The 18,172-nt window shown below is 37.8% G+C and overlaps 1 protein-coding gene and 1 long non-coding RNA gene across 3 annotated transcripts in view; both read left to right on the plus strand.

Annotated features, from left to right (window-relative positions):
- Window positions 1–140: 140 nt before the first annotated feature.
- Window positions 141–12,558, plus strand: LOC103508319 (lipoyltransferase 1, mitochondrial-like; the record flags this gene model as incomplete). The annotated part of the gene is made up of 3 exons (XM_008472868.2): window positions 141–263; window positions 10,076–10,289; window positions 10,677–12,558. Coding segments are annotated over 3 exons (681 nt in total), but the record flags the coding sequence as incomplete, so codon positions are not given.
- A 494-nt stretch (window positions 12,559–13,052) lies between these two features.
- LOC113467048 overlaps window positions 13,053–18,172 on the plus strand; it is an 11,006-nt gene continuing 5,886 nt past the window's right edge. Inside the window, exon 1 of one of the 2 annotated variants that reach the window (XR_003391259.1) lies at window positions 13,053–13,443. This is a non-coding gene — a long non-coding RNA (uncharacterized LOC113467048). Of the gene's footprint in view, window positions 13,444–13,727; window positions 14,058–18,172 lie in introns of those variants that run through there. The other variant, XR_003391260.1, reaches the window with a different exon arrangement.

An 18,172-nucleotide genomic window follows, 5' to 3' on the forward strand; every position in this document is an offset into this window, starting at 1 on the left:
AAAAAAAAATACATGTTATTATTTTGTTGATGCGTAGAGCTATAACTGGTAGAGTTGAGTCAAATTTAGCCTACTTTATTACATATTGCCCATTGTCATCAGCTTTTCTCAAACCTTCACCCACCCGTTTGATTCCTTAACCCAATATATCTCAGATTTCTGGCACCGCAGCCAAGCTGGGCAGACCTAGCTCTTACCACCACTGTACTCTCCTGGTCAACGTGAACAAGTCGAGACTGAGCCAATCCTTGCATCACCATGCGGTAAGTCAAACGTTTACCATTCAGAAGACCTGGGTTCGATTCCCAGCAGAAGACTCCGCGAGATTTTCGTGAGACCTTTATGAAAAGTCAAGGTCTAAAAAGTGTGTATTTTGTTCCAAGATAAATTCTTGCCCCGAAGATTTGGTGAAGACCCTTTCAAAAAGTTTCATCTTGGATTTAATTGGCTGGCAGAGATCGTTTTCTGACCTGGTTAAGTGGATTCGTCTACCAATGACAAACTGGATCAGTCCAACGTTTCATGTACCTATAGGTATTGAGGACTAAGACAGATTAAGGAATGACGTCTGACGTGAAAACGGACATTGGTTGTATCTTGTATCTCCTGTGGCATTACCATCAAATAAAAAAGTTTAAGGACTATTCAGTCTCTATGAGACAGGATAGAATAAAAGTCATTTCTAATGGTAGATTTATTTTATTTTCTTTTTTTTTTACCTAGTAGATTTATTTTAAAATTGTAGTAGATTCATTAAATGTTGGTTTTCTTCATCAACTGCTTCGTCTCGCCTTCCAAATGATCGATAGCTTTGGCTAGAAAGCTCAGCAGGTTGATCATCGTGTTCAGACCAGACTTGACGTGCTCTATGCCGTATATTTTGATCATCTGGTCATCCAACAGTTTGAGAACTAACTTCACCTCGTTCATAGATTTCACGTCTTTGAGAAACTCGTCGTTGAATTTGGCCATCTTCTCACACATCTGTTGTCTCTCTTTGTTGATACATTCTGGAAGCAATGTTAAGTAATGATTTGGAAAGGATTAGCAAACATGAGGGCATTAGAAAAAGTCACTTTGGTTTTAATATGTAGGTACTCCTTAGTTATTAGTTCCTAGTTGTCTCCACCAGAGTTACAAACAACACCATCGTCAGTTATTGCCCCTATTATGTTTCTATGAATGAAGATTTTCTGAAATATGAGTGGAGAAATCGTCTTTGGTTATAGCCCTACTGGAGGAATCACTACGGACCAAGCGTGATTGATCCATTAAGAAAACACTGGACAGGGCCTATGCCCACCATAGATTTATCCATCACCCAAGTCCCAATAGTGTGCTCCCTTCACCTGGAGAACAGAGAGATCTAAAGAGAAAAAAGACTTGTTCGAGATCAAAAAATCCAATACTTAACCTGCCTCGGTGGCGTAGTGGTCAAGACGCTCGCCTGGTAAACAGGAGGGCGTGGGTTCGATCCCAGCCGAGGCATGGAATTTTATCCTCATTTATTTGAGAGTGTGACCACATAATAATGGAGCTCTAAAGGTTAGGTGGTAGAGAACGCCTCGGGCGTTAACCTCACCTAGTGGTTACCTTCCACTCAAGAGTCTATTATTATAATATTGAATACCCATTTACGTTTTTGAATTAAATTTTGTTTTACTAATTTAAAACCTTCCAATAGCCATAAATAATAAATTATTAATTCAGTCCCCTATATTGGTACCTAATCAACTGGTTCTAGTGATCATGAAATCTTGGGTGTGACATACTTGGCAATTTTTTGTTCCAAAATTTGCACCAGTGCACCACTTAGGCTCCATAGATCTTGCAATCATCCATATTTTTTTTTTTTTTTTATATACTTTATAGCCCCCTATATTAATTTTTTATATGAATAATGACCAGGTCTTAGGTATATTTACTTACTTAGGGCTTTTTTATGGCCTCTGATCAGTATTTTTTTTTTCTACCTAGTGGGAATGGAGTTATGGATAGGTAGGTAGTGGATATTTAGATATAAAATGAACCAGTAGGTATGTGTGTATCTCTAATGGTCTGAACTAGTCTGAAGTCAGTAATGTGAATATTATTGCTTATTAAGTCTTGTGAACTTTTAAAGCTGATTTTGAAACTCTATTATGATATTTTTACAGACAGATTTTTTTTTTTTTTTTTTTTTTTTTTTTTTTTTGTATCCCAGAATTATTGACTTCATTAGGTTGCGTTACAGACTTCATTAGGTTTTGTAATTTGTATCTACGTAACCTAGAAAATAATTCAATGCTCATTGTCCATATACAAACTGTACCTACGTAGGATTGTAGCTATATCTCTTATACATATTTCATTAATATTTAGGTATTTAAACCAAGGTAGATATTCGTATATAGTTTTTTTTTCTTTTGACTAATCCATGTAAATTTACGATAAAATGTCAAGTAAGAAAATATGCCGTTCCAATTCCAGGATACCTATGCTTATTGTTTTCAATATGGAGATTAAGTAGGATTTAGACAGAAAAGAAAGGCTTTTAGATTTAGTCGTGTGTGGCTATTTTTGTCTCCATGGCTAACGGTTTTGTAAAGTCCTATGGACTCATTTTTGACCTCTGTTCTGTCGAGGTTATTGTTGTTTCATAATACATATTTATAAATTACCACAGAGAAAAAGTCCATACATAAGGGTTAGGTGCTTAGACTGCCAACTGTAGAGGCCCTTAAGTGCATCCAATTAATTTCAAGGGAGACCAGACCTTGTTACTCATAACACTGGTAAATATTGAATTAGGTAAATATTGAATTATAATTTCTCTTGTTTATTAGGTTTTAGGTGTTGCACCGTGTTGCCACATGCCACACCCAATAAGTAAGTCACTTTAAACAGTAGTTAGGTGTACCTAAAATACCTCCCAGGCCCCATAAAAATTGGGTTAACACTACCTACTTGGAATTAATTTCGTTTTTGTAACTCAGAAAAATCTGGTGTGAACATCACACGACTTTCCTCATCCTATTGAATGATGCTTATTTTGGGTGTTCTTGTCCTTATAGCCAAACTTTTTCAATATCTCTAACTGTTTAGTCGGTATAGCTGAAAACCGCCAAAAAATCGACCATATCACCAATTTTTCGCTCGTCAGTGTATATCTCGGGTTAATTGATTATAGTACTGATACCTCTGATCGACTACTCGTATGTCCCGAATTGTTTGCTCGTCAGTGTATAATATATCTTGGGTTTATTGATTATAGTACTGATACCTCTGACTCTGATCGACTATCTATCTGTGTATTGGTAAACGTGTGCACAGAGCTGCACTGGTTTTAGCTGGCCACTGGCTATACTGGGCAAGGACCAAGGACTACAGGAATCGAACTTGACCTCAATGGCCATGTTACCCAAAGTGGTCTACAGCAACTACAAACTACAGTCGTTTGGATATACTACAGTGGTCTTGTAGTTTTTTTTTCATTTTTTTTTTTTTTTTTTTTTTTTTTTTTTTGGGCAACCGGGGGGTTTTTGGGTTGGTTGTGGGGTTAAAAAAAGTCGGCGGCTTTTTTTTTTTTTATGGCAACCAGAGTGGTTTGTGGGTTGGCTGTAGGTATGAAAATAGTCGTCGACTGATATCTGGTGCTGTTTTTTTGTTGAAGTATGGTTGCTGATGTTGCTATGTTTAGAAATGAGATGTTTAAATTTAGACCAGAATTGAGAGTGACGAAAGAAGATTACACGAGGTAGATTGGGACAAGATTTGTAGCTAATGAGTCTAGTGAAGTGTGATTTGTTGTTGGTAGATTTTGGTCTTTCTTGGAGTGCTTCAAGACATTGCTTGCTGAGTCTTCGCCTTTTCCCATAGGATTTCTATTCCCAGTTGTCCTCAAGAGGCTGAGAACACCCCAAAAAAGACAGCTGTACGTGATTCTTAGTAACACCTAAGTAGTGCTTATTTAGGAGAGATGAAGAAGAAGAAGAAGAAGAAGAAGAAGAAGAAGAAAAACTTGAAAAAATCTTTGAAGAAGAAGACAAAGAAGAAGAAGAAAAAGAAAAAAAATCTGATCTAGGTATAACAGGAAAAAATAGCTACAGGAAAGTTGTAGGTTGTAATAATCAAGAAAAATCATTGGAAAATTAAATACTTAAATTGGAAATGTGAACTTATAAAAAAACCTCCTTGAAAAAAAAAAAAAAAAAGAATACCTATTAACATCATTCAACCCTACAAAAAAACTATTTTTTTTCCGCACTCCTAATTTGAAATTCTCTTTTTATGGCATTCCCTTGAATTTCCCCAATGCTTGTATTACCTAAAGTTCATTCTGATTTTGAAAAGACAAACTTGACAAAAAAAAAAAAAAAAAAAAAAAAAAAAAAAAAAAAAAAAAAAAAAAAAAAAAAAGAAGCAAGTGATTTTCCTGAAGCCTGAACTCCCAAGTAATTTATATAATGGTAACCAATGACTGACAAGAACCCAGAAACTCATTATTGTCGAGTCCAGTGTCATACTGACCTACCATTTGAAAACCAGTTCCCACACACACACGGTTTTATATCCGGTTTGCCTGGCAGTATGTACGAAGTCCAGAGAGACTTTTTTCCCATTTCCACCAGGACGGACAAAGTGTGACGATTACGATAAGTAAAAAAAAAAATAATAAAAAAATATATATCTATATATATCAATCTGTATGTAGGTAGGGTATAAAAAATAATTTGATGATAATTATTTATGAAAGGCTGAAGGATATCAATTTTTTACTTTTTTCATTTGAATGTATGTAGAGGTATGTGAAAATTTCTTTTGGCAAGACTCTAATACTGGTACTTATAAAAAACTATTATGATGAACAGATAAATGCGATAGGTTTTTACTTAGGCCTGTAGAAGATTAGAAGTACGAGTATACCCACCAATATCATGGGAATATGAAAGAGTAAAATCTCTTGGTAAAAGGCTGTCAGCAATAAAACCCCCTCTATCTCTCATTCATCTCTTACGCTGAGGGAAAGCTCGTTGAAGACGGCACTTAGAGAGATGAGATTAGACCTAAAGGTCCCGAAAAACCAAAAGTCAATCCCAACTTCACTTTCATATGGGCCTACCAAGACTCGAAGTTTACGGTCTTTTTGTTGACTTAGGTTCCAGTGGCCCGGATTAGCCCCTCGCGGAGACCCGAGCCAGTCTGTTCAGAAGTGCGCGGGGCCAGTCTTTTTGGACTGATCGAACCTTAAAATTTTCAGCGCCGCAGGCGTACAATATTTCAAAAAAGTAGTTAGGGATATGTGATACCTCAAGGGCTTTGTTCCAAAGTTAAATTTTTGAACGTACCTAAATTCCCGTAAAATATTTTCTTATCCTAAATTTCGCCCTGAACGCTAAAGTGAGCAAAAATATAAAATAGAGGTGTACCGCCAGGCCGAAAATTTTTGTGATAAATTATGTTATGACTGATAGAAAATTACTTATTCCTGTAGATTATTTAGCTATGAAAAATTTAGGCCGAAAGCTGCCTAAAAGAGACAAAATAAATTATTATAGCGCCGCAAAGGCGCGAAAAATTTTTCCAGGTCATAATCTTGGAGAAATATCAGTAGTCTCACCAAAAAGTAAATGTTTCTCAAATTTCAGAGGCTGCATCCCTGGAGACGGATTTAACTGTCCATTAAACCCCTCTTTTTTTTTTTTTCCTTAGAAAAAACCCATAATATCTCTAGTGTAAGCTTCTCAAAGCGCGCGGGCCCGTGCGCAAGTCCTGCCATTCTTCCTTTATGGTACTAAACTCCGGCCCCTGGCTTTAGGTTGGACCACCTTTTCGGGCGTTTTTCGTGCACTTACCCCTTGTGCCAGAACCGAAAATATCTTTCAACACGAGACTGACGTAGTAGACCCTGGAGCTAATAACTTTAATAAAAAAGCTAAAATGGTGTGTATAAAACTAATAAAATAACAACAGGAGAGGAATGCGGATAAATCAACACTACACCGACTTACAGTACATACCCAAAAAAGAGAGAGAGAGAGAGAAGAGAAAAAAAGGGGGGGAAAAAAAAAAAAAAAAAAAAAAAAAAACTAGACCAAGTAGGTACCTAGACCAGAACCCAGCAACATTCAATGGCGCGCTACAAGTTATGCCAATTCAAAGTAAAAATTGAGGAAAACATTTTGCTTGTAGATAATTAGGAATGGGGAAATGTGGACGAAACACAAGAAAAAATAATTAATTAGAGGGGAAAATCTCGTGTCGTGAGTTTTCAACACAGGCTCATTCTGTGCGAAATTAATATTCTCACATTAATATTAATCTAACATGTTTTCTAAGCACATATTTACAAAATGCATACCCCCTAAAACAGGGATTTCCAACTTCCATGTGTATGCGGGCCATGTACATTGGAATTGGAAGGTACTTCGCGGGCCATATACACAAGAGAGCAGGCCCGTATCCAGGATTTTCTTGAGGAGATGGGAGGTAGATGCTCTATTTTTGGAGTCCACCCAATAGTAAACGAGCAAATCAAACCCGAGGGGACCCACCCTGAAAGCTTCGCGGGCCACAATAATGGTCTGGCGGGCCACTAGTTGGTAATCCCTGCCCTATAATCTAGCATGGTTTCTAAGCATATATTTACAGAATGCATACCCCTCTAACACGGTTTCTAAGCATATATTTACAAAATGCATAACCCATAAGCAGTGTTTTTAATCACGAGACCTAACTGTGCCGTGTCTGCTGCTTCATGACGCCCACAATAACATGCCACATTTTCAACGCTTGACGCTTCCACTGTTGCATTTTATTTATTTCCTCGAATGCCGCGGACAAATTCTTCTTTTTGTCTACTATGTAGAGCGGAGAAAGTCTGGGATTTCATTGGTAGCAGCATCTCGCTAAAAACGTCTCTAAGAAGATTTTTTTTTTCTTTTTCAAGTGGTTTGATAGAGGGAACTGAAACTGCTTAGGTCTTAGGTATCGCCCCGTAAACGAAGAGAGAAGGAAGACAGGATAGGAGAAAGCTAGCCGTTCCGAGGGCGAACATCATCCGTTTAGAATAAAATCCGGCCCGGGCAGGAATCGACCTCGCGGCCTAGCGCTTACAACGCGGACGTGTTACCAACCAAGCTAAACTAGGCTGGCTCAACCATACTTGGTTGACAATCATACCTACCTCGGTGGTGTAGTGGTCAAGGCGCTCGCCTGGTAAACAGGAGGGCGTGGGTTCAATCCCAGCCGAGGTATGGAATATTATCCTCAGTATAATTTGAGAATTTGACCACAATAATAGTAGTAGCCTACTGCTGGAGTAAAGGGACTTTTCAGTCCTATGCGAGCAGTATAAATAAGCACTATTATTATTATTATTATTGCCCAATTGGGCTTCGATAATATCACTGTCAGTATGTTGATACGTTGATAGCCCTTAACAAGACCCCAAGGGAACCACGGGTACACAACTACACATGCTACAATATGATACATGCATTTAAAAGAAAAAAGTAAGTACTTACATAGATACAAATGTCACGTGTCACGTGTGAAGTGGAAATGTGAATAGGTAGTTTGTTTTTTCCATGATTATGACTATTTTTAATGTCTAATTTAATAATTACGCAGGTAATTTTCACATGTTTAACTGTGAAAACGAAGTTTTACTTCGACGATTTTTCCTTCAGTTGGTTTGCTTGTTTTCTCAACTATAACTCTCAAACACTACTTTTATGTCTGATTTTGATACGATTTGCAGAAATACCTATTGAACACACAAGTTCCTACTTCATTCATTCATTCATTCAACATTTCACAACATACAACATAAAAACACATTTAACACAACACACCTACTTATAGAACAATTTCTCATTCGATTTTGGGTTCGATCGGCCCTTAGGGGAACTCAAAGGTGCCCTCTTCTGAGGGGATTTTTCAGTTTTGCCTCATTTATACTGTTAGAAAGAGACTGAAAAGTCCCTTTACAGTTTTGTTCTTACCATGATTAATGTGCAATAATTCCGTCTTGTTTCAGGTAATGTATCCGATGAAGAAGTCTGTTTAGCCTGTTCAAGTGTTCAGGCTGTTGTCAGTGGTTGGTGTTATCTAACTTCCCGCTGGCGGACAGTGTAGAAATAATGATTTTTCCGGCATGAGGACATTGGGCACATGGTATATCAAAACTGTAACGAGAGGTCAGACGTGCAGTGGGTAAAGTAATTCCACAGAGTTTTCTCCTTATTTTTCTCCTTTTCTAACTGACATACTGTATTCATTGAAATGTTGTATTTTCAATGTTATATTATGTATTACAATAAAAATAAATGGAATTGAATTGAAGGTGAGGCGGATGAGGTACAAATTAGAAGATGAAATTGGTTTTTAGCTTCTTGAAAAGAAAGTAAGTGAATCCGATTAGAAACTGACGAACAAATAGGAGAAAGCCAGCCGTTCCGAGAACGAACATCATCCGTTCAGGACAAAATTCGCCTCGGAACTCCAAACATGAAAACGAACTCCAAACATGTGGTGTAATGTGTTAGTCACTTGGTACTGGATTTTGTACCAACACTTCAAAGTTTCAACAAGTTTGAAACAAAAGACTTCTGTTGAACAATTAATCGCAAGATTTCGTAGATAACTAGACACGTTACTAAAACTAACTCTCCGGTGGTGTAATGAGTTACTAATGGACTTCAGATCTGGAGGTTGATGGTTCGGATCCAACTCATGTCATAAAACGGAGGTGTCTAAGTGGACACATTTGCGACAAGGATTTGTGCCGCAGTTCAAATACCTTTCTAAACGTTAATATGTACTTAGATCTGTGAAGGTTTCCAATACTTTCCATCCAAGTGACCATTCACATTCGAATAGTGGAAAATACGAGAATTTCCTGTGAAACATTCTTTCACTTTATCTGTATTATGTCCAAATGTGACGTGTGAATCTCCTGATAAACATATTTCGTCAAATTTATCCCAAGAATTTCAACACGATAACCTACATATATCTTACACCTTGAGTTGGGTACCTCTAAATATGTTGATTGGTTAATAAGTTAATAACCAAGGTCGCAGGATCATTAACTTATCTACTGGATTCTCTGGAACTCTGGAGAACCTCTTGAATATCTTGAAATTCAATTATGACTCCCATTTGGACAGCCCCAAAGGATCATACATTAGATCAGTCCCCCTTATGGATGGTTGTTTTCTGCTTAATGCTGTCCATTTTTGTCGCCACTTTTAAGCAGCATCCACACCAAGATCAGGTGATGGACGTTGATCTAGATCGCCTAAACCTCGTTCACACTATAAACTTTTTTTTTTTTTTTTTTTTTTTTTTTACTTTCCCTTGGCGTGTTCATGTTATTAGTTCTGAAACCAAGTTGACCTTGAACATCAGCACATTTTATTTAGTTCTTGGTTAGTTTGAGCAGAAACACGGACATATGTCGAAATGCTCGAAAATTGGAGTGTAGTAACATGGGCAATTGGGCACTTGGGCAGTATCCAACTGTGCCAAACCCCAAGAGTTCCGCTAGATACCGATTCCTCCATTTCAAAGATTTACTCCAATTTTGGAAGACAAAAAAGGTCTCTTAAATAAATCAATGTAGGTATGTAGGTAAAAATTGGCCAATCGGACCTCGCCCAGTAACAATGTACCTCAACTGATGATTCTTCAAAACCGTCTCGTAAAGTCAGCTCCCATGGCGTAGTGGTCACTGCACTCGCCTTGCACGCGGGAGACCCGGGTTCGATTCCCGGCGGGGTCAAGTTGGCGTAGTGGTCACTGCACTCGCCTTGCACGCGGGAGACCCGGGTTCGATTCCCGGCGGGGTCAAGAAATTTGTATCTGCAGATAATTGATTCCGTGACTGGCTATTGCCCACTCATCCTCGTGAGGAAAATGAGTAGCTATGACATGTAAATGCGCTTAATGCGCATAGCGACCGGTGCCAGCATGGTAGGTAAACATTGGATGATAGGATTATTGAGATATTGGGAAAAAATCCTACAATGCTGCAGTGAGCACCAAAGTTGTGACATAATAACACAAAGAAATTGCATTTACATTTTCACAGAAAGGGATCATCTCGAATGCCACCGCTTCAACTCCTGCCCCCACGCTGAATCTCCAGGAGGTTTGTCCGGAGGTGAGCATGGATCGGCTGATCAAAAGTCTAGGCTACGAGTATCTGAGGACCAAAGCTATCACCATGGAGGATGGAGGCGAAGGTCAAATCGCGAAGCAGAGAGGCTTCCAGACGATCAATCCCACGGATGACTGGTTCCCTGGTGAGCATCCGGGGTTTTCCCCAAAGAGTAGTAGAATATACTTCTGAGTATACCGGGCTTTTAGGTATAAGTACAATACAATAGATTATAGAATATACTTAATTTATACTGGTAGGATTATACAGAAAAGTCCCTTTGCCGACGTGCTAAAGTTTGTAGAAAGATAAAGATCAAATCGCCAAGCATAGAGGCTTCCACTTGATCACCCTATCCCCTTCATTAAAAAATCGCAAAAAATATTCACATGCCAGCCAAAAGCTGCCAGGTTTTTTATTATTCTTGGAAATAGTTTTTATTTCACAAATAAGCATCTTCAAATTTCAAATTTGCCAAACCTAATATTCTCCATTTGCTGATGTCTCCCCTCATCTCATCCTCCCCCTCCAGGTCTCGCCAAGATCCAGTCGGAATATCAGAGCTGGGAGTGGCGCTACGGATCCACGCCCAAGTTCACCATCTCCCAATCCTTCGACATTCCTGACGAACACGGTGCTCCGGGGCAACTCGTCATCTCACTGGAAATCGTCAAAGGACTTATCGAGAGCGTCTGCTTCAAAATCCCGCCCGCCCTGGTCAACGACGAACACTTCCTGCAGGATGCGGAACTCCTGTGTTCTGTGCAAGGCCGAAAGTTTACCGAGACCGCTTTGGACGACCTCAAGGAGGCGCTGACGTCAAGAGGTCAGACCTACCTGGGCACCTCGCTTGATAGACTCGTTACCAATGTGTGACAATTAACACGGGCCAGGGACCAAACTTTGGCTCGGAATGGCGCCTGAGGGCGAATTGTAAAGTGTAGAGAAGGTGGTGGGTTAGAGATAGAGGAAACGTGATGTAGGATAAGAGTTGAGGATGTAGAATTGTAGAGAAGGTAGTGAAAGGGGGTGTGTATGAATGTGTAAAGATATAGTCCATAGTAGTGCAACCAGTTCAAAATCTGGAAAAGTCATAGGATTTTGACCCTGGGAGCCCTTAGGCGAAACCTTGCCAGGAGGCCCAATAAAGTACTTCTATGTATGTACGCCAATGGATATTGGAAAGTCGCCATTCCCAGAAAACAAAAACGAAGAAAAAATTCAACAACTAAATATTAATTTAACCAAATATTAGTTACCAAATAATGTCACACCATTGCTTGTAGTCGTGTAAACTTTCAAATGTGAACATCTAGATTGAGTTTTTTTTTTTTTTTAATTTTAAATTAGTTTTAAGCTTTCTTTTTCGTGTTTTTAAATTTATTTTCAGGGGAATTTAAAGTGTGGGTTTGTCTTGTGGTGTTGATCTTTTTGTGTTATTTTTCAAAAGTTTCTTCTCTTTCTTCCTTATCCCGGAGTTTAGTCATATTTTTCATTGTGCAATCTGAATCTGAAATGAAACGATTTTTCTCTTTTCAGAAGGCATTTATTTCACATCTTGATGGATGTCTCTGTAACAATTATTTAATTCAGTCCAGGATTCTACATGAGAATTAAAATCTGGAGATCTGCACTTGTAGTTCAGAGTGCACAAGATAAATATGACTTTTGTCTTTCCTATAAACTGCTCTTATCAAATTACTTCAATGGTCGCGGCCACCATATGAGTTATGATTTTAAACTTATTAAAGTGAAACTGATTTATGATTGGCTCAATTTTAATCCAAAGTTTGAAATCGAGTTTCACTTAATCGGAGTTTAAATTATTATTTTTTTAAACCGGTCATAAACCAGTTGAACTTAAACCAAGTTAAAAATCAGATTGTGGCCCCCGTCATAAATTAATATACTATCAAATCTATTCTATTCTACACGTAGTAATTCTCAGTTAACACTGCCAAACTAGACTTCAGGAGTAGGTGCTTTTCTTACCTGCATTTTCACAACCCTCTATCACTTCCATACTTTCACCAATGACTTAATGAAAGATTTCTTAGTGAGAGAATTTTTAATGAACCAAAAAAGATTTTTTAATGGTCCAAACAGGAGTTTTTAAAACCTCTTACTTTTTGGATCATTAAAAACTTCTTTTTGGATTATCAAAAAATCCTTTTTGGATGATTCAAAATTCTCCCATTAGTGAAATCTCTCATTAAGTCATTGGTGAAATCCACTATTAACATCCTTACTTCTACTGTTAGATCGTAGGTATCTACATTCTAGGTAGGTACCATTATCTCTTTCAAATTGTATTTCATTATTTATTGTATTGTTCTTGCCTATCCCTTTGTTATCTTTGTATTCTGAATTGTTTATTTTTATATTATTAAAAGAATATTACCTTTATTCTCAAACTCTGTTACGATGGTTCTTTCTTTTTGTCTTAGGACTTTTTTTACGAACTATTTCGATGATCCTTATTTTTTGTTCCTTGTCTTTCCAATACGACAGGGAATGAAAATTACAGAGGTTGTCTATTAGTTATTTACCGACGTACGCAATGGAGCAGTTGCAAATGAAGAGGTTTGACAGAGGGAACTGTAAATGCCAAGGTCTTATCGTCCTGAAATCCAAAAAAGAAGGAAGACAGGATAGGAGAAAGCCAGCCGTTCCGAAGTACGAACCTTATCCTCCAGGATAAAATCCGGCCCGGACGGGAATCGAACCCCTAGCGCTTACAAGGTAGCCGAGCTGCCATCTAGCCCAAGTTAAATACGCTGGCTATCGTGTAGGTTCCAACCCTCACTTTTACAGGATACCTACCCAGATTTCCAGAAAATAATATGGGTAATTTGGGCTTCACTTTTTACTCAGGTTTGTTCGTTGCGAGTCCACTGCTTCAAAACCTCCTCGGACGTAAAATGCAAAAAGTTCAAGAAATCAACGTTAGAGAGCGCCAAACATCAAGACAGTGCTGCCACATAAGCGGATTTTGTGTGGAAACTAAAATTGTAAACAAAACGCCATTTTGAACCAAAAGTTTAGAAGTTTTCCTTTCCTTTTGCTTTCGATATCCCTTGCTTTCGGATTTTCTGGGCCTGAAGTTCTTTTTTCCTTGTCATTCAAGTGTGATAGAGAATATTCTAGTCGTGCTCGTGTTTTCTGTGTTTCGTTTTCTTCGTCGTTCAGATTGTACTTTCACTTTTTTTTTCCAAAGGATCAGAGCACCGTGTCTGTGTCTGTCAAAAGTTCTTGCTCAAAGTTGATCGGTTGTGTGTCGCCCTGGAGCTCAAAGAAAGGTAGGTAGGTACCGAGAACAAAGGTACATGTGCACGCTTTCATCTTTCAGTCCACCGGGATACCTATGGCTCCTGACTGCTGATATACGGGAACCGATTTCAATATCAGGTTCTTACCAGGTACTTACCTACCACATTGTCGTGGTCACAGCAAATTGCATGCGATAACACCAGTGAGGATATGCATCCATCTCTATACAATATGTTGGTTAGGTTTAGGTACCACGTTTTTCTGTTTTAGAGATAAGAAATAGGTAGACTCTGTGAAGCAAAGTAATGGGTCATATTTATTTCTACTGAGGCTCTGCACTCTGCTCAATTTCAGTGATAAGAGACAGTGCAGGTAATCAATATCTACTTTTATGAATCAATGGGTCATATCTATTTCTAGCTAGGCTTGGTATCTCCTTGTTGTAGTGTAGTTTATACCTTCCTTGCACTTTATTAGGTACTTGTTTTCATTGTACCCAGCAAAGATAAGGTGCCATTTTTATTTAGGTTCAAGTCCCCACCCAAGTAGGTAGGGGAGTAGGTATATCTAAATGAAACAATGCTTCTGTCGGTGCAAAGGGACAATAATATAAAAGACAATCATTTGTCTTCCCACTTACCAGGTAATGTGATTCCTAAACTCCCACACACAATACCCACCTAATTACTTGGTTAAGTAAGTACCATACCTTATTTGCTTAATTTGAAAATGGAACAGACATGTAAGTTTTATTTGCTCAAAATATACCTACATTGGTCCAGATAATCTCAAAATAGATAGGTACTTACCTACTAATTGTGGGAATTTAATATCAAAACACACTTACTTACATAGGTCCTTACAAGCATTTTTCTTGTTTCATAGTAACTAGGTACTTACTACCTATTACCTACATACTTACCTATGCTCAGATGCTGTGCTGTGTGAAAATAGGTGAGTAGTTGCTTCTGATTTTGTACCAATTTTTCTTTTACAAAATGTATAGGTAAGTACCTAGCTACAGTACTCCAATTAGTTAAAAAAATCTACTGATGGTTTTTGTCCAATAAACCTCTGCCAATATTGAATACCCATTTACGTTTTTGAATTAAATTTTGTTTTACTAATTTAAAACCTTCCAATAGCCATAAATAATAAATTATTAATTCAGTCCCCTTTATTGATAATCAACTGGTTCTAGTGATCATGAAATCTTGGGTGTGACATACTTGGCAATTTTTTGTTCCAAAATTTGCACCAGTGCACCACTTAGGCTCCATAGATCTTGCAATCATCCATATTTTTTTTTTTTTTTTATATACTTTATAGCCCCCTATATTAATTTTTTATATGAATAATGACCAGGTCTTAGGTATATTTACTTACTTAGGGCTTTTTTATGGCCTCTGATCAGTATTTTTTTTTTCTACCTAGTGGGAATGGAGTTATGGATAGGTAGGTAGTGGATATTTAGATATAAAATGAACCAGTAGGTATGTGTGTATCTCTAATGGTCTGAACTAGTCTGAAGTCAGTAATGTGAATATTATTGCTTATTAAGTCTTGTGAACTTTTAAAGCTGATTTTGAAACTCTATTATGATATTTTTACAGACAGATTTTTTTTTTTTTTTTTTTTTTTTTTTTTTTTTTTCCCAAAATTTTTTTTTTTGCCGTTCTAATGAAAATGTTCAAACTTTCAAAGGGTCGTGACGTCAAAGTTTATGCAATGTGCAGAAACGCATGCGCAGCCGTTCTAATGAAAATGTTCAAACTTTCAAAGGGTCGTGACGTCAAAGTTTATGCAATGTGCAGAAACGCATGCGCACAAACAAGGAGATCTTGAATTTTCCGTTTCATTAGAGCAAAAAAGGTAGTCTGATTTGCATTTTCATATCTTTCTTTTGGCTCTATTTTTTATTATTATTATTTTTTTTTTAATATACAAACGAAGTGGAAGGAGTCATGCACTATAACGTCATCAGGTATCAGGTACACCTGACAGGAGGACCTGATCAGGTCTACCTGATAGTTAGTGGCCTTACCTTCTAGCGTGAAATGGACCAGCATGGACAGCACAGGATGAAGCGAAGCAAGGGGCGGGGATGGCACAACTCTCACGCACAGCTCCAACACCTGAAGGAGATTGGTGAAACCTTCCAGTCTAAGTTGGGGAAGCAGCTCGCATAGGAGAGACACAGTGGGGGTGACTTTGTACGAGAAGAAAGAGGCGGGGTCTAGCAGAATATATGCCTGCAAAAAGATTTAGAATAGAATAGGATATACCCTGTTTATACTGCCGAAATGAGACTGAAAAGTCCCTTTACTCCCGCAGTCTAAGCAAGGTCTTATATATTTGATTGGTAATAAAATTACACTTTAAGGAAAAATATCAAGACCTGTTAAAAAAAAAAAAAAAAAAAAAAAAAAAAAAAAAAAAGGGCGGCGCGCTTCCCCCCCAACCCCGCAAGCTAACTAGTCTGGCGAGGTTCCACTTTTAATTCGATGAAATGAACATTACAAAATTCTCTGTTTGTTACTTTCTTTTGGTCACTCCGCTCGCCTTGCACGCGGGAGACCCGGGTTCGATTCCCGGCGGGGTCAAGAAATTTGTATCATGCAAGTGATTGATTCCGTGACTGGCTATTGCGTGGGGCCCACTCAGCCTCGTGAGGAAAATGAGTAGCTATGACATGTAAATGCGCATAGCGACCGGTGCCAGTCCAAATGTTGTATGAACAATGGCCCACACTCAGCCTCGTGAGGAAAATGAGTAGCTATGACATATAAATGCGCATAGCGACCGGTGCCAGCATGGTAGGTAATCCGGTTAATTTGAACGAACATTGCTTATTTCCTATCCACCTATCCTATGTAGGTAAATTCGACGACTGTTACTTTCTCTTCCAATCAAATAAAATCAGCGGGGATAGTACGTTGAATACACCAGGTCCCTATGGATCACTAAAGTTAAGCAACGTCGCGCGTGGTTTACAGGTATCCGGACGGGTGACCTTCTGGTTAATCGCGTGTTGCTAGCTTTTCCTCAGGAACTCAGGTTGGGTGAGGTTAACATTGAAGAGGCAGGTAGCTTGCATTAGGTTTTGTAATTTGTATCTACGTAACCTAGAAAATAATTCAATGCTCATTGTCCATATACAAACTGTACCTACGTAGGATTGTAGCTATATCTCTTATACATATTTCATTAATATTTAGGTATTTAAACCAAGGTAGATATTCGTATATAGTTTTTTTTTCTTTTGACTAATCCATGTAAATTTACGATAAAATGTCAAGTAAGAAAATATGCCGTTCCAATTCCAGGATACCTATGCTTATTGTTTTCAATATGGAGATTAAGTAGGATTTAGACAGAAAAGAAAGGCTTTTAGATTTAGTCGTGTGTGGCTATTTTTGTCTCCATGGCTAACGGTTTTGTAAAGTCCTATGGACTCATTTTTGACCTCTGTTCTGTCGAGGTTATTGTTGTTTCATAATACATATTTATAAATTACCACAGAGAAAAAGTCCATACATAAGGGTTAGGTGCTTAGACTGCCAACTGTAGAGGCCCTTAAGTGCATCCAATTAATTTCAAGGGAGACCAGACCTTGTTACTCATAACACTGGTAAATATTGAATTAGGTAAATATTGAATTATAATTTCTCTTGTTTATTAGGTTTTAGGTGTTGCACCGTGTTGCCACATGCCACACCCAATAAGTAAGTCACTTTAAACAGTAGTTAGGTGTACCTAAAATACCTCCCAGGCCCCATAAAAATTGGGTTAACACTACCTACTTGGAATTAATTTCGTTTTTGTAACTCAGAAAAATCTGGTGTGAACATCACACGACTTTCCTCATCCTATTGAATGATGCTTATTTTGGGTGTTCTTGTCCTTATAGCCAAACTTTTTGACCTCCCTTCGTTCCATCAATTTTATTATGCACACGAAAATTATGCACATGATCCATTGCTAACTTCATGATGGTGACACTCGTAGCGGCGCGGCGGGAAAAATTTGAATTTTCAAGATTCAATTTTTTTGCTGTTTTTGTGGTTTGTGTTGTGCAATTTTTTAAAAGAAATAGCTAAAAATTTATGGAAAAATGACAATTTAAGGATAGATATTTGCATTATTTGATTCCCTTCAAGTATTATTTCATGGATTTGCCCAGATTTTACCTTTGAACATTGCCAAGGGACCTGAGTGATGTATTTTAAGATCAAGCATTCCAAACAGTCCAATCTTGAATGATGTTTCTTGTCAAAGTCATCTAGAAAAAAATGTTATTCTATTCTATGATAGAACAATAGTGAAGGTCATTCAGTGAAGCTATAACGTTTACTATGCTTTCCAGTGCTGATGGTAAGTTATTACAACATGTTATGTGCTGTTTCTGTTTAATTTGGAGCCCGTTCCCAATTGTAGTTCGGAAAAAATTGTTTCATCTGTAGTGGGAATAATCTGATTTAAATACACATTGCCTACAGGACATATAATACATTAAAAAAGGTAATTATGCAGAAGTCACTTCCGTGGAAAAGAAAAGCTCCTTTTTGTATTTCACCTAACCCTATAATAACACGTACTAATCACTGCTCTAATTTTGAAATCTCCTTCTTGCATTTAACCTAACCCTACAATAACACTGGTCACTCCTCATTTGTGCCAGTTCCTTTGGTAGCAATATTCCACGGACATGACTTCTGCACAAGTACCAAAAAAAAAAAAAAAAAAAAAAAATGGGTT

This window comes from Diaphorina citri, unplaced genomic scaffold (assembly GCF_000475195.1).
Source record: "Diaphorina citri unplaced genomic scaffold, Diaci psyllid genome assembly version 1.1 scaffold388, whole genome shotgun sequence".
NCBI lineage: Eukaryota > Metazoa > Arthropoda > Insecta > Hemiptera > Psyllidae > Diaphorina > Diaphorina citri.